This window comes from Calonectris borealis, chromosome 7 (genome assembly GCF_964195595.1).
Source record: "Calonectris borealis chromosome 7, bCalBor7.hap1.2, whole genome shotgun sequence".
In the NCBI taxonomy this organism is placed as follows: Eukaryota; Metazoa; Chordata; class Aves; order Procellariiformes; family Procellariidae; genus Calonectris; species Calonectris borealis.
This window is the reverse complement of record NC_134318.1, coordinates 2,997,862-3,014,804: the sequence shown is the minus strand read 5'-3', so window position 1 is coordinate 3,014,804 and position 16,943 is coordinate 2,997,862. Positions and strand designations below refer to the sequence as shown.

Sequence of the window (16,943 nt, the reverse complement as noted above, 5' to 3'; positions counted from 1 at the left end):
ACAGAGTCTCAAAACCTTTACATTGCTGAAGGCTCGACGTAGGACTTAACTCATTCTAGAAGCTGATCCTACAGAGGTCTCCATGAAGCCTCCGTCCCTCTGGCACTGCCGGAGCTTTCCCGGTTTGCACAGACCTGCCCTCGGAGAGGTGTTGCTTTGCCCGTCGCTGGTGCTGTCCGTGCACCAGGTTGATCAGGAGCTGCAGAAGCCAGGAGAGACTACCAGCCTACGGCTGTCGGACTGTTCCTTTCCAGGGTTAATGTGAATTGGGCCTGAGTTTTCAATTTATGTCTTCTAGTAAAAGCATGTCTGACAGAGAAATGTACTGGAAATCACGGTTTTATACTGGAGGAAAAAGGTCTTTGTGGCAGCTGCTGTCCCCAGGCGTTTTGCGTGCCTTGGCTACTTCGGATCATGGAGTATGCCTGCTACTTAAGGACAGAGCTAGAAAGTGGTAACATAAATTGAAACTCATTCGGCATACTTTTTTATCAATTTTGGTTTCCAGCTGTGGAAAAAGACAACATTTGGGGTTTTTTTTTGGTTGATATTGAAAAATGAGATTTCAAATTTCCCCCCAAATTGAAAAATTTTAAATCGAATGCATGCATGACTTGGTTGGACACTAGGAGATTGTAGCTCTTGAATACAAGACTAGAAGGTCACCAAAAGGACCTAGTGTAGCTGGGAAACTCATCGGAGAAGGCGAGATGAAGGCCGCACGGTGTACGTACATTTTATATTGAAGAAATGGCAAAGCAAGCAGTCCTTGTCCAACCTCTTCAGTGACTTAAGATTTTATAGACCTCCAGCTAGCTTTTTAAAGCAGGACCTCAACTGTACGCAGAGCTGAAGATGGAGGCACAGCATGAATATTAACGGTGGCATAATTACGTTCTCTTTCCCTACCCTGCCAATTGCTGGCATAGTCCCGCAGGTTGGATCATGACATTTCAGCAGTGGTTGTTCTTACAAAGATCATTGCCGCATGGCGTGATGAAAATCTGTCCCAGGGCTTGCTGACACAATGGTCACGGATAGATACCTACTGTTCGGACTGCTTTTTAGCCTTGGTCCGGCTTGGAGTCGGGAATCTAGCAAAAAGAGTTTCAATTAAGCCATATCAACTTCCTAGCGACATACACAATCGGATCTTAGAAAGAGAAGGGCAGAAAGAGAGGACTTGAGGACTTTCAGAAATGTTTACAAAGATGGTCTCGATTTGCTAGCCACATCTGTTTTTGTCTATGGATAACCTCCGAGTCCAGGACCTAAAGGTAGGCTTCACGGGTTCATTTCATACATCTGAAGTTTAAGAAAGGAACAGTACGATCTCACTGCACACACACGAGTTATCCCAAAATAACTATGAGCTGCCAATGTGATCACGCAAACAAGGCCCTGAGAGGTCTTGGGAGCAATGTCCCTAGCAGAGTTTGGAAGGGATTAATACCATTGTCCTCGGCGCTGGCAAGATACCCTGGGGAACACTGCATGCCATTCTGGTCATCTATATCGAAGAGAAATAAATAATAATGAAACTGGAGCAGAAAGTTGCTGCCGAGATGAGGGAAAGTGGAAAGTTAGGGGAGCTCAGCTAGCTTAGCGTAGTCAGATGATGGCTAAGAGGGACATTTCTGCCTGTAAGCGCACAAAGGGTAAAAAGGGTAAATGCCACGGAGTAGGAGCTATTTAAGGCCAATGCTGGCACAAGAATAAATGGATACAAACCAGTCACACATATATTTAGCATGAAAATCAGAAGAAGGTTCTGGGAACAGCTTCCCGGTGGGAATAATGGTGGCAAAAGATCTTAAGATGAAACTTGATACATTTATGAAAGGAATTATATAATATAGCATTTGCAAAGGCTGAAGGCTGCAGCAACCCAGGAAATCCCTCCACCTTATGTTCCAGTTTATTTTGAGCCCTTAAAGGCAAAGCGTAGCATTTCACCCCCCCCATTCCTCTTCCTGCTCCAGCCATCTGCAGCCGCACTTCAGCACCTCTCTTAAAAGCTCTTTAAAGATCGAACAAGACACTGAATTTATCTTGCACTTTTGAATTCCTTCTTGCTGTTCCTCAGAAAGGAAAAGGAAAGTTTTGTAAAGTATTGCCCGATTTATATATGGAAAAATTGATATTTAATAAATCTGCTCATACACATAGAGTACTATGTTTTACCCAATTTTTCCTACTTGCCAGACTTGCTTATCAACCAATTTCCCAGAGCATCCAACCAATATGCAAGCGAGTGCTATTTTTCTCTGAGTTGCCCTGCCCAAACATATTTGATAGCCGTTCCTTGGGTAATGCAATTACTAAGCAAACCACGGAGAGATTTCCCGTGAGAGCTGTCTTCACTGGGGTCTGATGGGTCTAGCAAGATACAAAGTCTCTTCCGCAAGGTGTCTTCCCTGCCAGCCTCCAAAACATTTGAGGTGGATTTATGAATTAAACCCAGAATCTGTTTTTCAGGGAGATACCTGACTGGTTTACGTCATCTGCTTTTCATGGAGAGAAGGGAAAAAGGGGTGCATGGCTTCTCCTCCTCCCATCAGGCTGGTCCTTTCCATGGTATCTCTTTTCTAGCTGTATAGGAAGCGGTTTCATTTTCCTTTTGTTTCTGTTCCTTGTGGATTTTTGGAGATGTCCATCACCCCTTTATAAAACAAACAACTGCCTTCTCGCTCCCTTTAAATAGGCTTCCTTCGAAGGTATGTTATCTTTGACCTCCATGGAATATCCCTCACATTACTTACTGTCCAACAAAAGAATGACATGAAGGCAAATTTACAAATTTATTTGCCTAGTAACCCTGTTTCTTCAAATGTGTTAGCTGGCAGGCTCTCTCCTGATTCCTTAGCAGCTGGGGCAGATGCTGATCTCCAGCAGATTCCATTCCTGACGCTTTACTGGAATCATACATTCCAAGCTGCCTTAAAATTTTGTTTTGTATTACCTCGATAGGCACCTGTCTGCACACAAAAGGAAAAAAATCACGCAAAAAACGCCAAAATTTACCCTACCAAACTATGAGAAAGATGGAAACGGATAACTGAGACTGCAGCCAGCGTTCATATTCAGCAGTTCAGGCTGCGACAGGCTACCTGAGGGTCCTTTTCCTGCAAATCATGAACACTGGCAATTCCCAAAGGAGTTTTCAGCATAGAGTGTGAAGAACCTTGTACAATGGGATTTATTTCCTGAAGTTTTAAAGGAATTTAAAGGCTGATGTGGACATTTAGAGTGCTTTTCCCCCGTCAGGATAATTGTGACCAACGGGGGAAGCGGGGGGGGACAGAAAGCTCCACGAAAACAGCATGCCCACGACCAGGCGTGACCCAGGGGGGCACTTTCACGTCCCTACCGCCCTGCTCGGTTGCCGGCGGCCCCGGTAGCCAGGGAAGGCGGCAGGTGCCCCCCCCCTCCCCCGGGGCCTGGGCGGCTGCAGGGGGCAGTAGGTGCTCACGTACCGCGGCGGGCAGCGGCTCCCAGCCAGCCCGGGTCGCACAAGGCGGCCCGCGGGCGGGCGGGGGGAGGACGAAGCCCCTGGCGATGGGCTGACGCCCCCCCCTCCGCGGGGCCGCACCGTGTCCGTTACCGCCCCCCCCGGCCCGGGCACCGCGCCGGGGCGGGCGCAGCCGCTGTCGCACCTACCCGCGCCACGGGGCGACCCGACTGGGGAAGGGAAGGGAAGAGGGGGAGCCCCGTTCTCTCGCCCGCGGCGGGCCCCGGAGCGCAAAGGGCGGGAGGCGGCCCGGCTCCCGCTCCGGCTCCGGCTCCCGCTCCCCTCAGGGCCCGGGCAGTGCGGGCGGGCTCCCGCGGGCCGGGCCCGCTGGCGGCGGGGGGAGACGGGGCCCGGCCCCGCGCCGCTCCTCACCTCACGGCCCGGCCCGGCCCGGCCACTTCCGCCCGCGCGGGGAGGGGCCGCCGCGAGCGCAGCGGGCCGCCCACGTGACCCGTCGCAGCACCGCCGCTCGGCGCGGCGGCGGCGGCGTGTCACCGCGCCGCTCGTATCCCTCCGCCCGCCGCCTCCTCGCCCCCGCGGGGCGGCGGGCCGGGGGGTGCGCCGCGGCGAGGGGCGGGCGGGCCGGCGGGCGGGGGCGAGGGAGGCGGCGGGGCGGAGGGGCGGGGCGGCGGCTCGCCGGTTCGTGGGGGACTACTTTCTCGGGGCGGCGGAGGCGGCGGAGGGGGCGGGGCGGCGCTGCCTCCCCTCTCGGAAGCTGCAGCCATGATGGGAGTCTAGCGCTGGCGCGGCGCTGCTGGGCGCGGAGCAGGCCGGGGGGGATGAGCCAGGCCGCGCCGCCGGCCTGCACGCCCTGAGGAGCCGCCGCCGCCCCGCCGCGGAGCGCCCGCCCGCCCGCCCGCCCGGCGGCGCGGCCCCACCGCGCGGCTCCGGGCCCGCCGCCGCTACCGCCGCCGCCGCCCCGGGCGGGGAGCGGAGCGGGGCGGAGCGGGGCCGGGCCGGGGGGGCGCCCCGCGCCGCTGTCACCATTGCTGGGGCCCGGAGCGCCGGAGAGCTGCTCTCTCCGCCTCCGCCTCGCTCGCCTCAAAGACGGCGGCGGCGGCGGCACCCTCAGGGACTCGGCCCGGCTCCGGACCCTCCCTGCTCGGCCGCCGCCGCCGCTGCTCCCGCCCCGCTCGGCGCAGCGGCGGCAGGAGGAGGAGGAGGAGGGGGCAGCCGCCGCCGCCGGGAGCCGCCGCCGCGGGGGGAGGCGGGCCCGCCTGGGGCTGAGCCGCCGGCGCAGCAGGCCCCGCGCCCGGGGCCGCCCGGCGGCCGCCGGCCCGCCGCCACCGCCGCCTCCCGGCCCCGCGCCCCGCCGCCGCCCGGCCCCTGCGCGCTGTCCCGGAGCGGCCCCCGGCTGCCAGACATGACCGCCATCATCAAAGAGATCGTCAGCAGGAACAAAAGGCGATACCAGGAGGATGGCTTCGACCTGGACCTGACCTGTATCCTCCCGGCGCGGACGGGGCCCGGCACCGGGCGCTGCACGTACAGCTATTGCATCAGACCTGCGCGGCGGTTACCTAACGCGCTTCCCGGTGCCGCTCCGCCGGGAGGCCGGCGGCTGCCGCCGGGGCTCGCCCGGGCCGCCGCGCCCTCCCCCGCCGCCGCCTCGGCCTCCTTTTGTCCGGGCGGCCGCCGAGCCGGGGCCCGGCAGCCGGGCAGATTAACGGGAGCTCCGTGATGGCGAGGATTAACGTTAGCGCGCCTTGGCCATCGCCGGCCGGCCGGCCTGCCTGCTGCCACCCCCGTGTCGCCGAGGTGCTGTCCCCCCTCCCCCGGCCCGGGGAGCCCCTGCCTGCGCCGGAGCAACGCGGGTCTGCCGCTTATCTCTGGCTGTGTTGATTTTTCGGCTCACACAGCAAATACGCCTGTCCCGCCGTGACTCACATCCAGAGCGCTTTTTATTTTTCATTTAGTAACTCGTCTTGAATTGCGAACAAGCGTAATCGCGGCAAGCCTGTCGCTTGACTTGGGTTGCTTCAGTCTGCGCGGCGGGAGAGGCGAAGCCTGTGTCCTCTGCCCTGATTTTCATACATTCAGTAAGGCAGAGCTCGTGCTTGGTTGCAGTACGCTGCAGCGAGGTTCGCGATGACAAGAGGTGGCAATCGCTTCTTCCGAATTAAAAAATACCTCTTTTCCTAACGCGATGCGTGAACCGTGCTTTGGCATAATCTCAGATACAGTAAACACGAGGATGTGTTACAAACGAGAGCGCATTGGGTCTCGTCGAGGAGGATTGTAAGGAGTGTAATTCTGGAATATGTAATTAGTATGCAGTTACGACTAATGAGTCAAACTCCTCTGAGCATTGCTAGTGTATAGTTTTGGTGGCCTTTTGAACAGATATGCTGTAGCAGCGGCGGGCAGATGTTTAGCTTTGAATGCCTTGCAGAGTTAATAGTACTTAGGGGCTGTGCTGTGGGCATGGTCTTTCTCCGTGGTGGAGAAAGATCATTACGGTGTGTGAGAGGTTTTGGAGCAAGAACCTCGCTTCAAAGTTGGAACTGGCCTAGGAAAAATGAATATTGACAGTAGTATTCAGAGCTAGACATATCCCTATAGAGAGAGCACCTTCTGTTCTGCAACAGGGTCAGGGTGAAATTTATTGGGTTTTGGAGCAATTACACTTGTGTCATAGCGAGCGCTACAAATAAATCCAGTTCTTGGGCAGGATCAAAACCGGTAACAGCTATAACTAGCGCAGAGCTCGTGCTGTTATACTGAGCCTCGGCCTAAAACTTTGGTGGCCTGAAAGGTTCTTGACTTTAGCGGGTAGCTGCTGAGCTTTTAGTTAAAAAGCAGCAGCTCTAGTACGTAATTCCTGCATTGTGTTCGTGGTACTGATAAAATATAATTTTAGGCTTGCATTTTTAAACGTTTGCACTTGGTCGTTTCGTTGGCCTACGACTAGGGCAGCTGTAATGCTGACATAGGCCAGCGCAGCACTTAATGCTGACTTAACGACAGAAGTCTGAGTTAGATTTTTTGATTCTCTGAGTGATGGGTTTGCCGGGAACTTCGGCATTACGAAAAGAGTTAAGTGGTGGCAAAATGATGAGGTTTTGGCTTCGCAGTTGAAGAGTTTGGTGTTTCAGATATCTTTGCCCAGATGTGCCATTGGTAGGGAGAAATTTTTTGACCTAAACAGATCTTTTTAACTAGTGATCTGCTCCCAGCAAGAAAATTGGTGAATGTTGAACCTGGATTTTCTTGCTTAAGGTTGCTAATTATATGCCAAATGGAGTTTATTGCGTTTGTCTGGTTAATTTTATTCTTAGAATTTTGCATTAGAAGTAGGCCAGTAAGCCTAGTGTTCAGGCTAGTTTTTCTAAAAGGAGTAGCTTACTGCAGTTTTTTAATGGAATTTATAGCGAAGGTGTTTTTTTCATGATTGCAAAAATATCTTTGGAAGAAGCTTATACTCGGTCCTTTTTTTTTGTAGCTGCACATTTTGAACAGATAATTAATGAATGAATACTGCTGCCTGTACAGTATAATGGCTTTGCTTGAAGACTGACGTTGCTGCAGAAGTCAAAGTTTAATTTTTTATCACTTTGTACAGGCTTCTTGGAGATGTTCTTTTTGCAGGGCTTTGATGGAATTGTTGCTCATCATACCTGGTAGCTGGAAAATAACCTATTTATTTCTTACACGCATAGACGAGGACCGAGCTGGGAGTTAGCTATCCAACCATGCGATGTTAGATGAAGAAAGAGAAAACTTGAAACCTAAGTGAGCTGTTTGGGAAGGCATGTGGTGCATGGTAGGAGGACCGGGGTTTAAGTTCTCAAAGGTACTTCTCACTGTGTGCCGGAGCTTAAAATTTTGAGACCGAAACAAGCTATCATCTGCATTTCTGCTGTTGGTTAGCTTTGCTTCCCGACGCACCCATATCTGCAGGAGTGTCCTCTGTTACAGATTACTGGTTATTTCAGGGTAACTGCTTCTGTCAAGCTAAAGGAGAAAGACTGACACGAGTCGGATAGCCCAGTGATTTGAGCATTTAACCGGGATATGGGAAATGGAGGTGTGAATTCCTCCTGCAGTAAGTATTTCTGTACGAGTAGTTCAGTGGTGTTGGCTCCAAAATACTCAGTAGCTGGTGATTGCTACCTGGGCTTTGGAAGATGGAGAATAAAATGAACCTACGGTGAATCTAGGTGAGATGCCTGATCTCCAGCCTACATTCTGTGGTCTGTCTTTTCTTCTACCCATCTTTGAGGCAGGGTTCGTGTCTCGGTGTCCCAGGTGGACAAAGACTTGCAGTCTTTGTATTTCGGTCACGGCTGATTCTCCCAAGGCATTGCAGGGAACACCTGAGTGCCCAAAGGCAGGCTGGGTTAGGCTCTGGAGTGCCAACGTCCCCTTCGAGGACCTCTTTTTTTCTCTGTTGGGCTGCATCAAATCCTTTTAAAACTGGCGCTGATGTATGTATGGTACAGTACCTCATGCTTGGGACTCCGAGTTCCTGACCAGTTGGTTAAGAATTCTCCTTGTGTGGATAATGTAGGATTTTAGGAAAGGGAAATAGTGACTTCTCAAAATCAGTAGTTTTACGTACACAATATGAGAATAGTCCTATGTGCTAATTTTGAAACAAGTGTCTTTAAAAACATATTGACATTACTTTTCATCTAATCAAACGTTCTTTTCTCTCTGAACAGTCTTTTTATGCACCTCTTGGAAAAAAATATTTTGAAATTAGAAGAGGAAAGGGTTTTAAAGGTGGAGACATTAAATCAGCTTTTTAATACTTTATTTCAGATATTGTATTTATTCCTGATTTATTTGGGTTTCTATTTCATTTCTGTAATACTGGATACCTTTTGGTGCAAATAGGTGAGAAGGAAAGTTTGGATTAATGGCTTTCTTCTAAGATGGCTGCATTTCTTTATGATGCAATGACCAGTATATTTTCTGAGGCACTATAATCTTTGGTATTTCTGAAATTGTACAGCTTGGTTGTTGACCATTTTACTGCAGGGAACAGCGAAGAGAGAATGCTTGCATGCAAGTCTTGCACATTGCATTGATTGCCCGTTTCTTAAGAGGTCCGTGTGTAACCGAGTTTAGCAAGTGGCTTAACTGTTTGAGACTAAAGTGGAAAAAATCGTGCAACTGCTTCTTGTGCCCATTATGGCTTTGGTTAAACTTTGTCTCGTATTTCCAGGCCTTCTGTTGTGCATGAAAATGGCCATCTAGCCTGAGCATAGGGTAGAGCATGCCTACCCTGATGCTTAATGGAAGCATGTGTAGCTCGTGACCTACATAGTCGTATAAACTGCAGCAATATTCAGTAAAGATTAGATGTTGGGTGCAGTTTATTTACAAGTCTCGCATGTAGTTTGTCTCATATAATGAAAGGCAGAGGAAGCTAAAATTGCGAGTGGAAGCTTCTTAGAATATCCTACTGCTTTATGCTATTTGCAGTCCTAAAGCTCTTTGCATTTTTAATGAAATTTTAAATTATGTGACTTCACTCAAAATGGCTCAGCGTCCAGGAAAAAAAAAACGAATTAGTGGCATGAGGTACATACTGCGTTTAAAATAGAGCCCAAGTTGGAAATGCCATTCATCTAAAATATTTGGTTTCATTTTAAAATTGGAAGTTTGTTAGATGTTTTGTAACAAGTTCTTCTTGCACACAAGTGCAGTAAGGGCTGGTAAGAGTTCAGAAGAAACTAGAAGAAACCAACCGGCAACTCATTTTATTGGTGGGAAAGTATTTCTTTGTTCCGGAGTAAACCATCTTACTTAGCAGTGTTGAGAGCCCGACAGACTCGTTTTGCTTCTGGAGCCTGGGACGATCTTGGGTTTTGGACAAGAAGATTAGTGCCAGTTTTACTCTGAATTCATCTAAGTCGTCTGTTTGAATAGACAGCAGTAAAACGGTACTGGCTGGGGACTTCTCAGAGCTTGATTCGGTTAACCTGCTTGCTGTAGGATGTATTTGATCCTGGGAAAATTGGTCTTTCTGCACTTACCAAGGATAAAGATTTTTGAATTCTCCAGATGGAGAAAGCAAGGTGGTGATAGATGCAAGCGTGTTCAAGCATTTTCTCTTCTGGGGTTAGAGACGTGCTGGATCACTTACTTTTCCTCACAACCTAAAAAAAACCCTCTTTGACATATTGCCATAGTACGTGCATATTTGTGGATAGCGTTGTTTGACAGCTGAAGCCTACGCACAAAACCCCCACCATTCGAGCAAGTGCTCTGTTGTGCAACCCTCGCTGCATCCATTCAGAGTAACCCCAGCCCCTTTCTGCCCTGCTTTTTGACTGCAGTTGCTCGGAAAGGGACTTAAAAGATGCTTGACAAATTACAGCTCATCTTTTTGCGCTTGCTTAAATGTAGTGCGGGCTTCCTAATGAACTACTCGATCTTGCATCATCAGAAATTTTTAATCAATGTGCAGCGTTGCTGGAGACTGTTTGCACAAGCTAAACACGAAGTTAAAAAATAACTGCCTGTGCGCACTTTTAAATCGACAAAAGCTGCAAACTGATTCTTGGTTTCGTGTAGCTCTGCTGTTGAAGTGATGGCTATATGTTCTTTTCAAGGTGGGGGATAGAAATGAGTACAGCTAATGTGGATGCTTTATAAAATTTTCTTATAGGGTGACCTTTTAGAAAAAACACAACTGAAGCTAATCTTCATTGAAATCTGTTTGTAAGCTTAGTTAAGTATGTGTAATTTTCAGAACATCCAAACCTTTGCCGTTAAACATTAAGAGGGTAATGCTGAATAAAGTGCAAGCTTTACTAGGACTGGTACTGGTTTTGAGCATTTCTTTTTTAAGGAAAAATCCAAGTTTGTCTTCATTATCTCTTACAATAAGACTGATGAGGTGCTGGCGCTTGAGGCCCTTGAGGAATTGTCTTTGTTGAGGCTGGTGAGTGACTTTGATGAGGATGGTTAGGCCAGTGTTGAGGACTAATGAAAATCCCACCCGTGAAGCTCTTGGTTTAGCTCTCAGTGTCATTGGTTGGCCATGCATCAACACTGGGTCCAACTTGAGTCTTGATGAATTTTGAAAGTCATCTTTCTAGGAACTTGTGCTAGTCAGGAAGGGCTTTCTGTCCTCAAGATAATTACATGTGACTTCCACTGACTTCATGAGACGGTTACAGCGTGTTTAGGGAAAGGATATAGCCTTGAGTGTGGAGCTTATGCAACACTTGAAATGGCTATTATTGCCGCTGTGTAATACACGCGGAAAGATTAGTTGGCTCTTGATGGCTGCTAGGCCATCAAGAAATCAGCAGATTTCTTTGGGACAAAAATGTGTTTTTCCTGTGCTGTCCAGTGCTACACTTAATACATCTCATTTAAGAACTTTTTTTTATTACCAAAAGGTTTTGAAGTACAGTGACTGCTGTAGAGAAAGCTAGTATTTGCTAAATGACGTGTTAAAACACTGTGTGGAGGAGTACAGAATTTTCTAATTTTCTTCCAGAAGAGAGGTGACTATATTTTCCGTTTTCTTCCTTGTAGGATGATTTGGACACTGAAATCCTCTTTGTTGTGGAAGCAATTGATATAATTTGTTCAGTAATAATATGACTGAAAGAATGTGTTTTATTAACACATTAAGTTAAAAACCCCTGTGCTAAAAAACATAAAGCCATGCCAAAACTAAACTTCAGAAAGTAAAAACTACAAAGTTGAAATTTTATATGTAAAGTTTCTGTCTACCGAGTTGCTTTTGCCAGTTGTGAATCTCTGAATAATTTCTTAAATGAAATTATATTTTTAATGGATTAATGTTGTTGCCACATTAATACTGCATAAGCTGACAAATTATACCCCTGGTACCTTAGCCTAGAGTCTTCCCTTACAACATGTTTAAACAAGAAGATGATTCTTGTATAATGATTTAAGGGACAATAGTTGTGTTCTGACAAACTGGAAGAAAAGGGAGGGAATAGGCAGTTGAGCTGTCAAATCCCTTAATTACATTACAGACCAAAGTTGCTGTCATTAGTCATAACTAACTCCCTTTTAAAGCCCACCTCCTTTCTAGTTCGAGTACCCAGCGAGTAATCTGGAACTCGGAGCTACACATGATTTGTATTCATTTACTGTGCCTAATGTAGGGTGGATATTGAAGGTTAATTATTGCATAGCTTTTTCAGGGGGGTAAATGGGATATAGCCTGGAGTTGTGGGTAGTGATTGCTGGATGTGCCTGATGCCTCATCTTAAATACTAGAATAGCTGTGGGCTCCTTTGATTTGGCACTCCTGTGAAGGTTTTTGGGATTAAAGCTGTGCACGTCTGTGCATTCGTCTGAGTTATTGGGGTGGTCATTTCTGGACAGTAAGAAGGGAATTTATTTGAAAATATGGGAACATTCGCAAGTGGCCCTGTAGAGCAGGATCTCTTCTGAAACACGAATGCTTTGCGGGTGATTGACTCTACTTTGTGTTCAGAGATTGCTGTTAGTTTTTGAATGCGTCTTAGTCCCAGATTGATATTTCAGATGTAAACAAAACCTTGTTCCAGTTTCTAATTCAAGCTAGCATCCTCTTTGCTCCTATCGTCATTTGCCTCGTTCACCGTTTCGCCTGTGAGGCCCTGAAAAAAAGAAGTTTTGTAGAATGGAGGTAAATAATCATGCAATTAAGCCGTGTATCATGCTGCATAAATCTAGGTTATTTTAATAATGATTTTTCGGCAATGTAGCTAAAGTAGTGGGCTCTGTGATTCAAATGGTAATTGACTGTGCAGCTAAAAAATTAAACTCAACTGCTCTGTGTTTGGGATGATGACTATTGCAAAAGCTGGCATTGTTCCCTTTAAAGATGAAGTCCCAGCTTCACAGGCCCAACGTGCAGCAGTGCATAAAAACTGCTTAATATCCAGTTTTTTGTAGTGAAGTGCTTAAGAAATGTCTTTATAAACTTAATTCTGCCTTTGTGGAGCTGTAGTATAATAGCTTTTAATTGCATGATTAATTTTCTTAGAGGCCTCTGCTTAATTCATCGCATTGCTTGGCTATATTTGGGGCTAGAATAGAGGTAGTTGTGTATTTTCTATTCTTTAATTTCTTGTGTGGGTGAGTTAGAGAAGTAATGTCCTTTTTTTTGCACTAATATTTAGAGGAGGAAAACTCTAGGTCTCATTAGAATGAAACTAATGTTATCTACTCGGGGCTCGTTGGTTGAGAAACGGTTTATTAGGATGGCCTTATGTCTTCTTTTGCTGCTTGCCTTTATCTTCTCTTGGATCACCCACGCCCCCACCCCCAAATTAAGGTTTGATAAGTTCATACAAATCCTATTTTTTATGTTTTACAAAGCTTTTTAGTGTGACGTATTTGTCCTCCAGCCCAATAGCTATTTTAAATTCCCTTGTCTCTGGAAGTTTTGGACGTCCTTTCAGACTTGCAAAAAGTTGAGACTGAGCCATTTTTCACTTCCTGTCAGTAAATATCAAAGTAGTGACTCTCTGTGCTGACTTCTTTTTACTGAATAAAATTCTTGTATTTTTCTGTGGGCGTTTGAGGTTAGGATATGCTTAAGTACACATTGGTGCTTCTTTAAAGGAGATCCTGCAAAGCGTGGTAGCGTGCTGAGAACGCGTACCAGGGAGGTCCCGTACTCTGCCTTGAAAGAGTTCATGTTGAATTTGGTTCGTGGGTTAAAATAGGTAAATTTGTCACTTCGGAAATCGCAAACTGAGATGCGGCAATCAAGCTTCTCATATCCATTGCCTCCTTACTGAGAAGATCCACTCAGCAGACCTGTTATCTCGAGGACAGCTGCTCAGCCTCGCACGTACAGTTGTCCTTTGCCCCGGCGCAGCTCCTGGCCTCGGGCTGCTCTGCGTTGCTGCAGCTAGTTGGGGTGCCAGGGTAGGTGTGATAAATTGGGGTGCGGCTTCTTCCAAAGCGTGAGCAGAAACAAAAAGCCTTCTTAACTGGACCTCGGCATGTTTTCACCTCTAGAAACTTGTTGGGATTGTAGGGTTTTGTTCAGCGCTGTAGACCTGGACTTGAGTAAGGAATTGAGGCCCAATCTTTGACTCCTCAGCCGAAGAGTTCTTTCTGTCAAATTGTATATGAATAATATACAATTATATTGTGCTGTTGTGTCATTTGTTATGCTCCTGTTTGCTCTTGGCTTTTTCTTAATGGGAAGGGTCACTTTTTTTGTGTCCTGTAATATTGTCGGCTATTTTAGAGGGATTTGCAGCTCTTCACAACAAGCTCGTGTTTCCTTTACTAACTGCATGCTTTCCTATCTTTCTTTGTGATTCCAATATGTTGAAATGGAAGTTTAAGGCATCTTTTTCTCAGTCTCTGTCAGAACAAGCTCTTCTGTAGAGTAGACGTCATCTTCTTTCATGCTTCTCTGTGACTGTTTTTTTAATTTATGCTGTGAGGTTTATGAGGTTGATACTGTGTCTTGCAAAAAAAACGGTGCTTGCTTACTATGTAGATTATGTGTGGGTTTTTTCCAATCTTCTTGACCCTATTAGCTGTTCAGCAAAGCCTCCATATGGCTGAGAGCTCCAGGACGCATTTCATACACCTCACAGATGAAGGGAAGAGACTCTTGCTCTGGGAATCCTTCCCAAACGCAATATAGTAAGCAGGTCCAAAAGCCCTGCTATGGGATGGAAGTGAGTTGAGGATGTAGCTGATTCCCGAGAGAACCTGGCAGTATCATCTTCTAGCATCTTCTGATTTATTTCTTCACGCTGTGGGAATTTGAGTTCCCCTCCAGACCTGTTGTCCACTCCATGACCTCATCTGGACAGGTTTGCCTCCCATATATGAAGGAGCTGCAGTTTTGTTGTTCCTTGTCTAGGTTGCTGCATTTAAATTACAAGCTGAAAGATTAAAAAATAAAAAAAGAAGAAGAAGAAAAACAAAAATAGTTGAAATATTGAGCATTAAAGGGTTAAATGCATTTCTTCTAAATCATAAAATGTTTCTCTCAGCCACATCTGAGTTGGTCTCTTTTCTTGTTCTTTAAGGCACAGATGGTAGAGTTGGCAAGTGCAGCTGGCTGGCTACAAGGAATCCTCCTTTGCTCTGAAGAACTTTCTTCCTGTTCATTTCCTCTATACTTCCTGATTATCCAGACTCATAGAAAAATAGTAAACTTATTTTGCGTTTCGTGCTGGCTAATGGAAATACTGCCTATTAAAAAAAAAAAAAAGATATGCATGTGTATAGGCTAAACAGTATATAGGCTAGGAAACTTTCCTAGATTTGGCTGGGTATATTTTCTTATGTCTTTTAGGTTTTTTTTTGGTAGGGATGCTGTCAAGAAAATGGCACTAATAAGAGCTTGGCCATTTGTCAGGACTCTTAAATCTGTTTGAGGATGGAGTGTGGACACTTCTTGTAACACTCCCCCTGTAGCTTCAGGCTGTCAAGCTGTTGAACAGCAAGAACAGTTCTTTTTTTTCTTGCCGTTGCTATACGGACTTGTTCAAGCTGGAGTTAAAGGGCTTGAGGTTAGCATGCTAACATTTCATAGCTGGTAGGGCCAGATGCGCTGCTAGACCACGTTGCATGGTTACTGAAGTCAGAGTTCCTGAAAATTGCAGACAAACTGAGACAACAAAGCAACTTTCAGAGACTTCAAAGTCATGTTGTTCCTCTGCTCTTCAGTGTCGCTATCAACCGGGACTTAGCAGTTGACAGCTTGGCCACCCCGTGCTAGAGGCTGGTTTCCTTTGCACTGTGGCTCTCCGCAGCCAGGAGGGTGATGGGTGATGCGTAGTGGAGCAAAACTGACAGCAGCTTGCGCGCGAATGAGGAGTGGGCTGTTTAGGAGCAGATTAAAGCAAGTACATGCCTTGCTTGCCTGAACTGGACGTGAAAATTTGCATTCCTGGCAGTTGTGAAGCTTTTATCAGGCTATAGATTCACCAATTTAAATCTGTTCTTTGTTAAATAAGATTCACATTTGGAAGCTGGAAACTGAGGGTCGGGAAAAATGGACTGTTGTCCTTTTATTTGCACGTGTCAGCTTCAGGTTTTGCAGTAAGTTTTTAGCTCCAAAGCATGACTTGAACAGTGACCATCATTCACAGCTTCAGGAACACTCAGCTTGTTTTAAATTTCCCTTTTTAAAGACAGATGAAGCCTAATGCCTGGTAGGTCTTCCTGAAGCCTTTGGTTGTAAAGGGCTAATAGTTTTAAAGTTGGTTTTTATTTGCGTTCTGATTTCAAATCTGTTGTCAGTGTTGGGTTTAAAAAGTAAAGCTATATGTAGATTCTTAAGCACTGCATGCTCTAGCATGCTTATAAAATAGGAAGATTAGGTCATTTGCTTTCTGTCTTTCTGTTATAGCCGCCTTCATGAGTGGAGCGAGGATAAGGGATTATATGCTTTGTTTGAAATAGGACTTAATAAAATTACTTAGAAATTCTAATGACTCACGTTCTAGATATTGAGAATGTTGATCATTGCAAGAAAGGCTATAGCTGTCTATTTTTGCAACTTTCTGGTGGCTGTTTAGGAACTTAAGAATTGGTAAATATTTCGGTATGATTTTTTGGCCGCTTTCCATGATTAGGAAAAAGGCTGAATTTGTGAGCAGAATCAGTTATAGGACCAGCACAAATTTGCTTTTATACCTATATGTATATAAAATTTCAAGAGTATACTGCATATTCTTTAATTTGATCTTGGCATAATGTGAATATATAGACAGCTATTTTTGAAAGCGATTATAACTGCTGATTTGCATAATGGTACAGGATTTTTCTCATAGCAACTGGAAAGACTATCATCTTTAGCATGTGGGAATGATTTCAGGCTTTAAGAACAGTGTTTTGTTAAATCCACGAACAGCATTAGAGCAAAGGCGTTTCTGAAGTGGCGTATGGATTATTTGCTTTGGTATGTCTTCAGTATTGACGAAGCATCGCTTTTTCATTGTGGCCTTTGGTAACTTAGCAAATTATTGGGTGCTTTTATTTTAAGGTTCCTTGGGTATAGGGTAGTGTCGTCTTCGTTCATTTGAAAGCTGAAGTTTTGTAGTTAGTAAGAAGTATGAACTTGAGTAGAGGATGGCATTTTAATGTTTTGCTGTTGTGTATCATGAGTCTGTCTCATGCATTTTTTTAATTATGATCGTTAACTAAAATCCCAGCCTCCATGTTTACAAGATTGAGAAAGGAATGAGTGCTTTAAAAACTGAGGAAACCATTTCTGGGAATGGGTTTCTTAGGAAAGAGCTACTTTGGCAAAATGTGGCAGGTTTTTATTTTACCAAATAAAAAACGTTTTTTTAGAAAGCCCATTTCAAATTTTGGTAGTTAGACAGTTTGGTTAACTTTGTTTTGCGTGTGTTGTAGAACTGCCTCAATAAATGGCTGAGGCTTTTTCCATTTTCATTTGCCTGTCTAAAAAAAAAAAAAAGCTTGGGATTGATAATGAACTTGTTGCATGTTTTAAATCATCAGT

General features: G+C 46.0%; 1 protein-coding gene across 4 annotated transcripts in view; it reads left to right on the top strand.

Moving 5' to 3' along the window:
* The first annotated feature begins 4,781 nt into the window (after positions 1 to 4,781).
* Positions 4,782 to 16,943, top strand: part of PTEN (phosphatase and tensin homolog) — a 49,383-nt gene continuing 37,221 nt past the window's right edge. For 2 of the 4 annotated variants that reach the window (XM_075154055.1, XM_075154054.1), the window contains exon 1: positions 4,791 to 4,953. In XM_075154055.1, the coding sequence (XP_075010156.1) occupies positions 4,875 to 4,953 (79 nt within the window). In that variant the 5' untranslated portion in view covers positions 4,791 to 4,874. Of the gene's footprint in view, positions 4,954 to 16,943 lie in introns of all 4 variants that reach the window. The other 2 variants (XM_075154058.1, XM_075154056.1) reach the window with 2 other exon arrangements.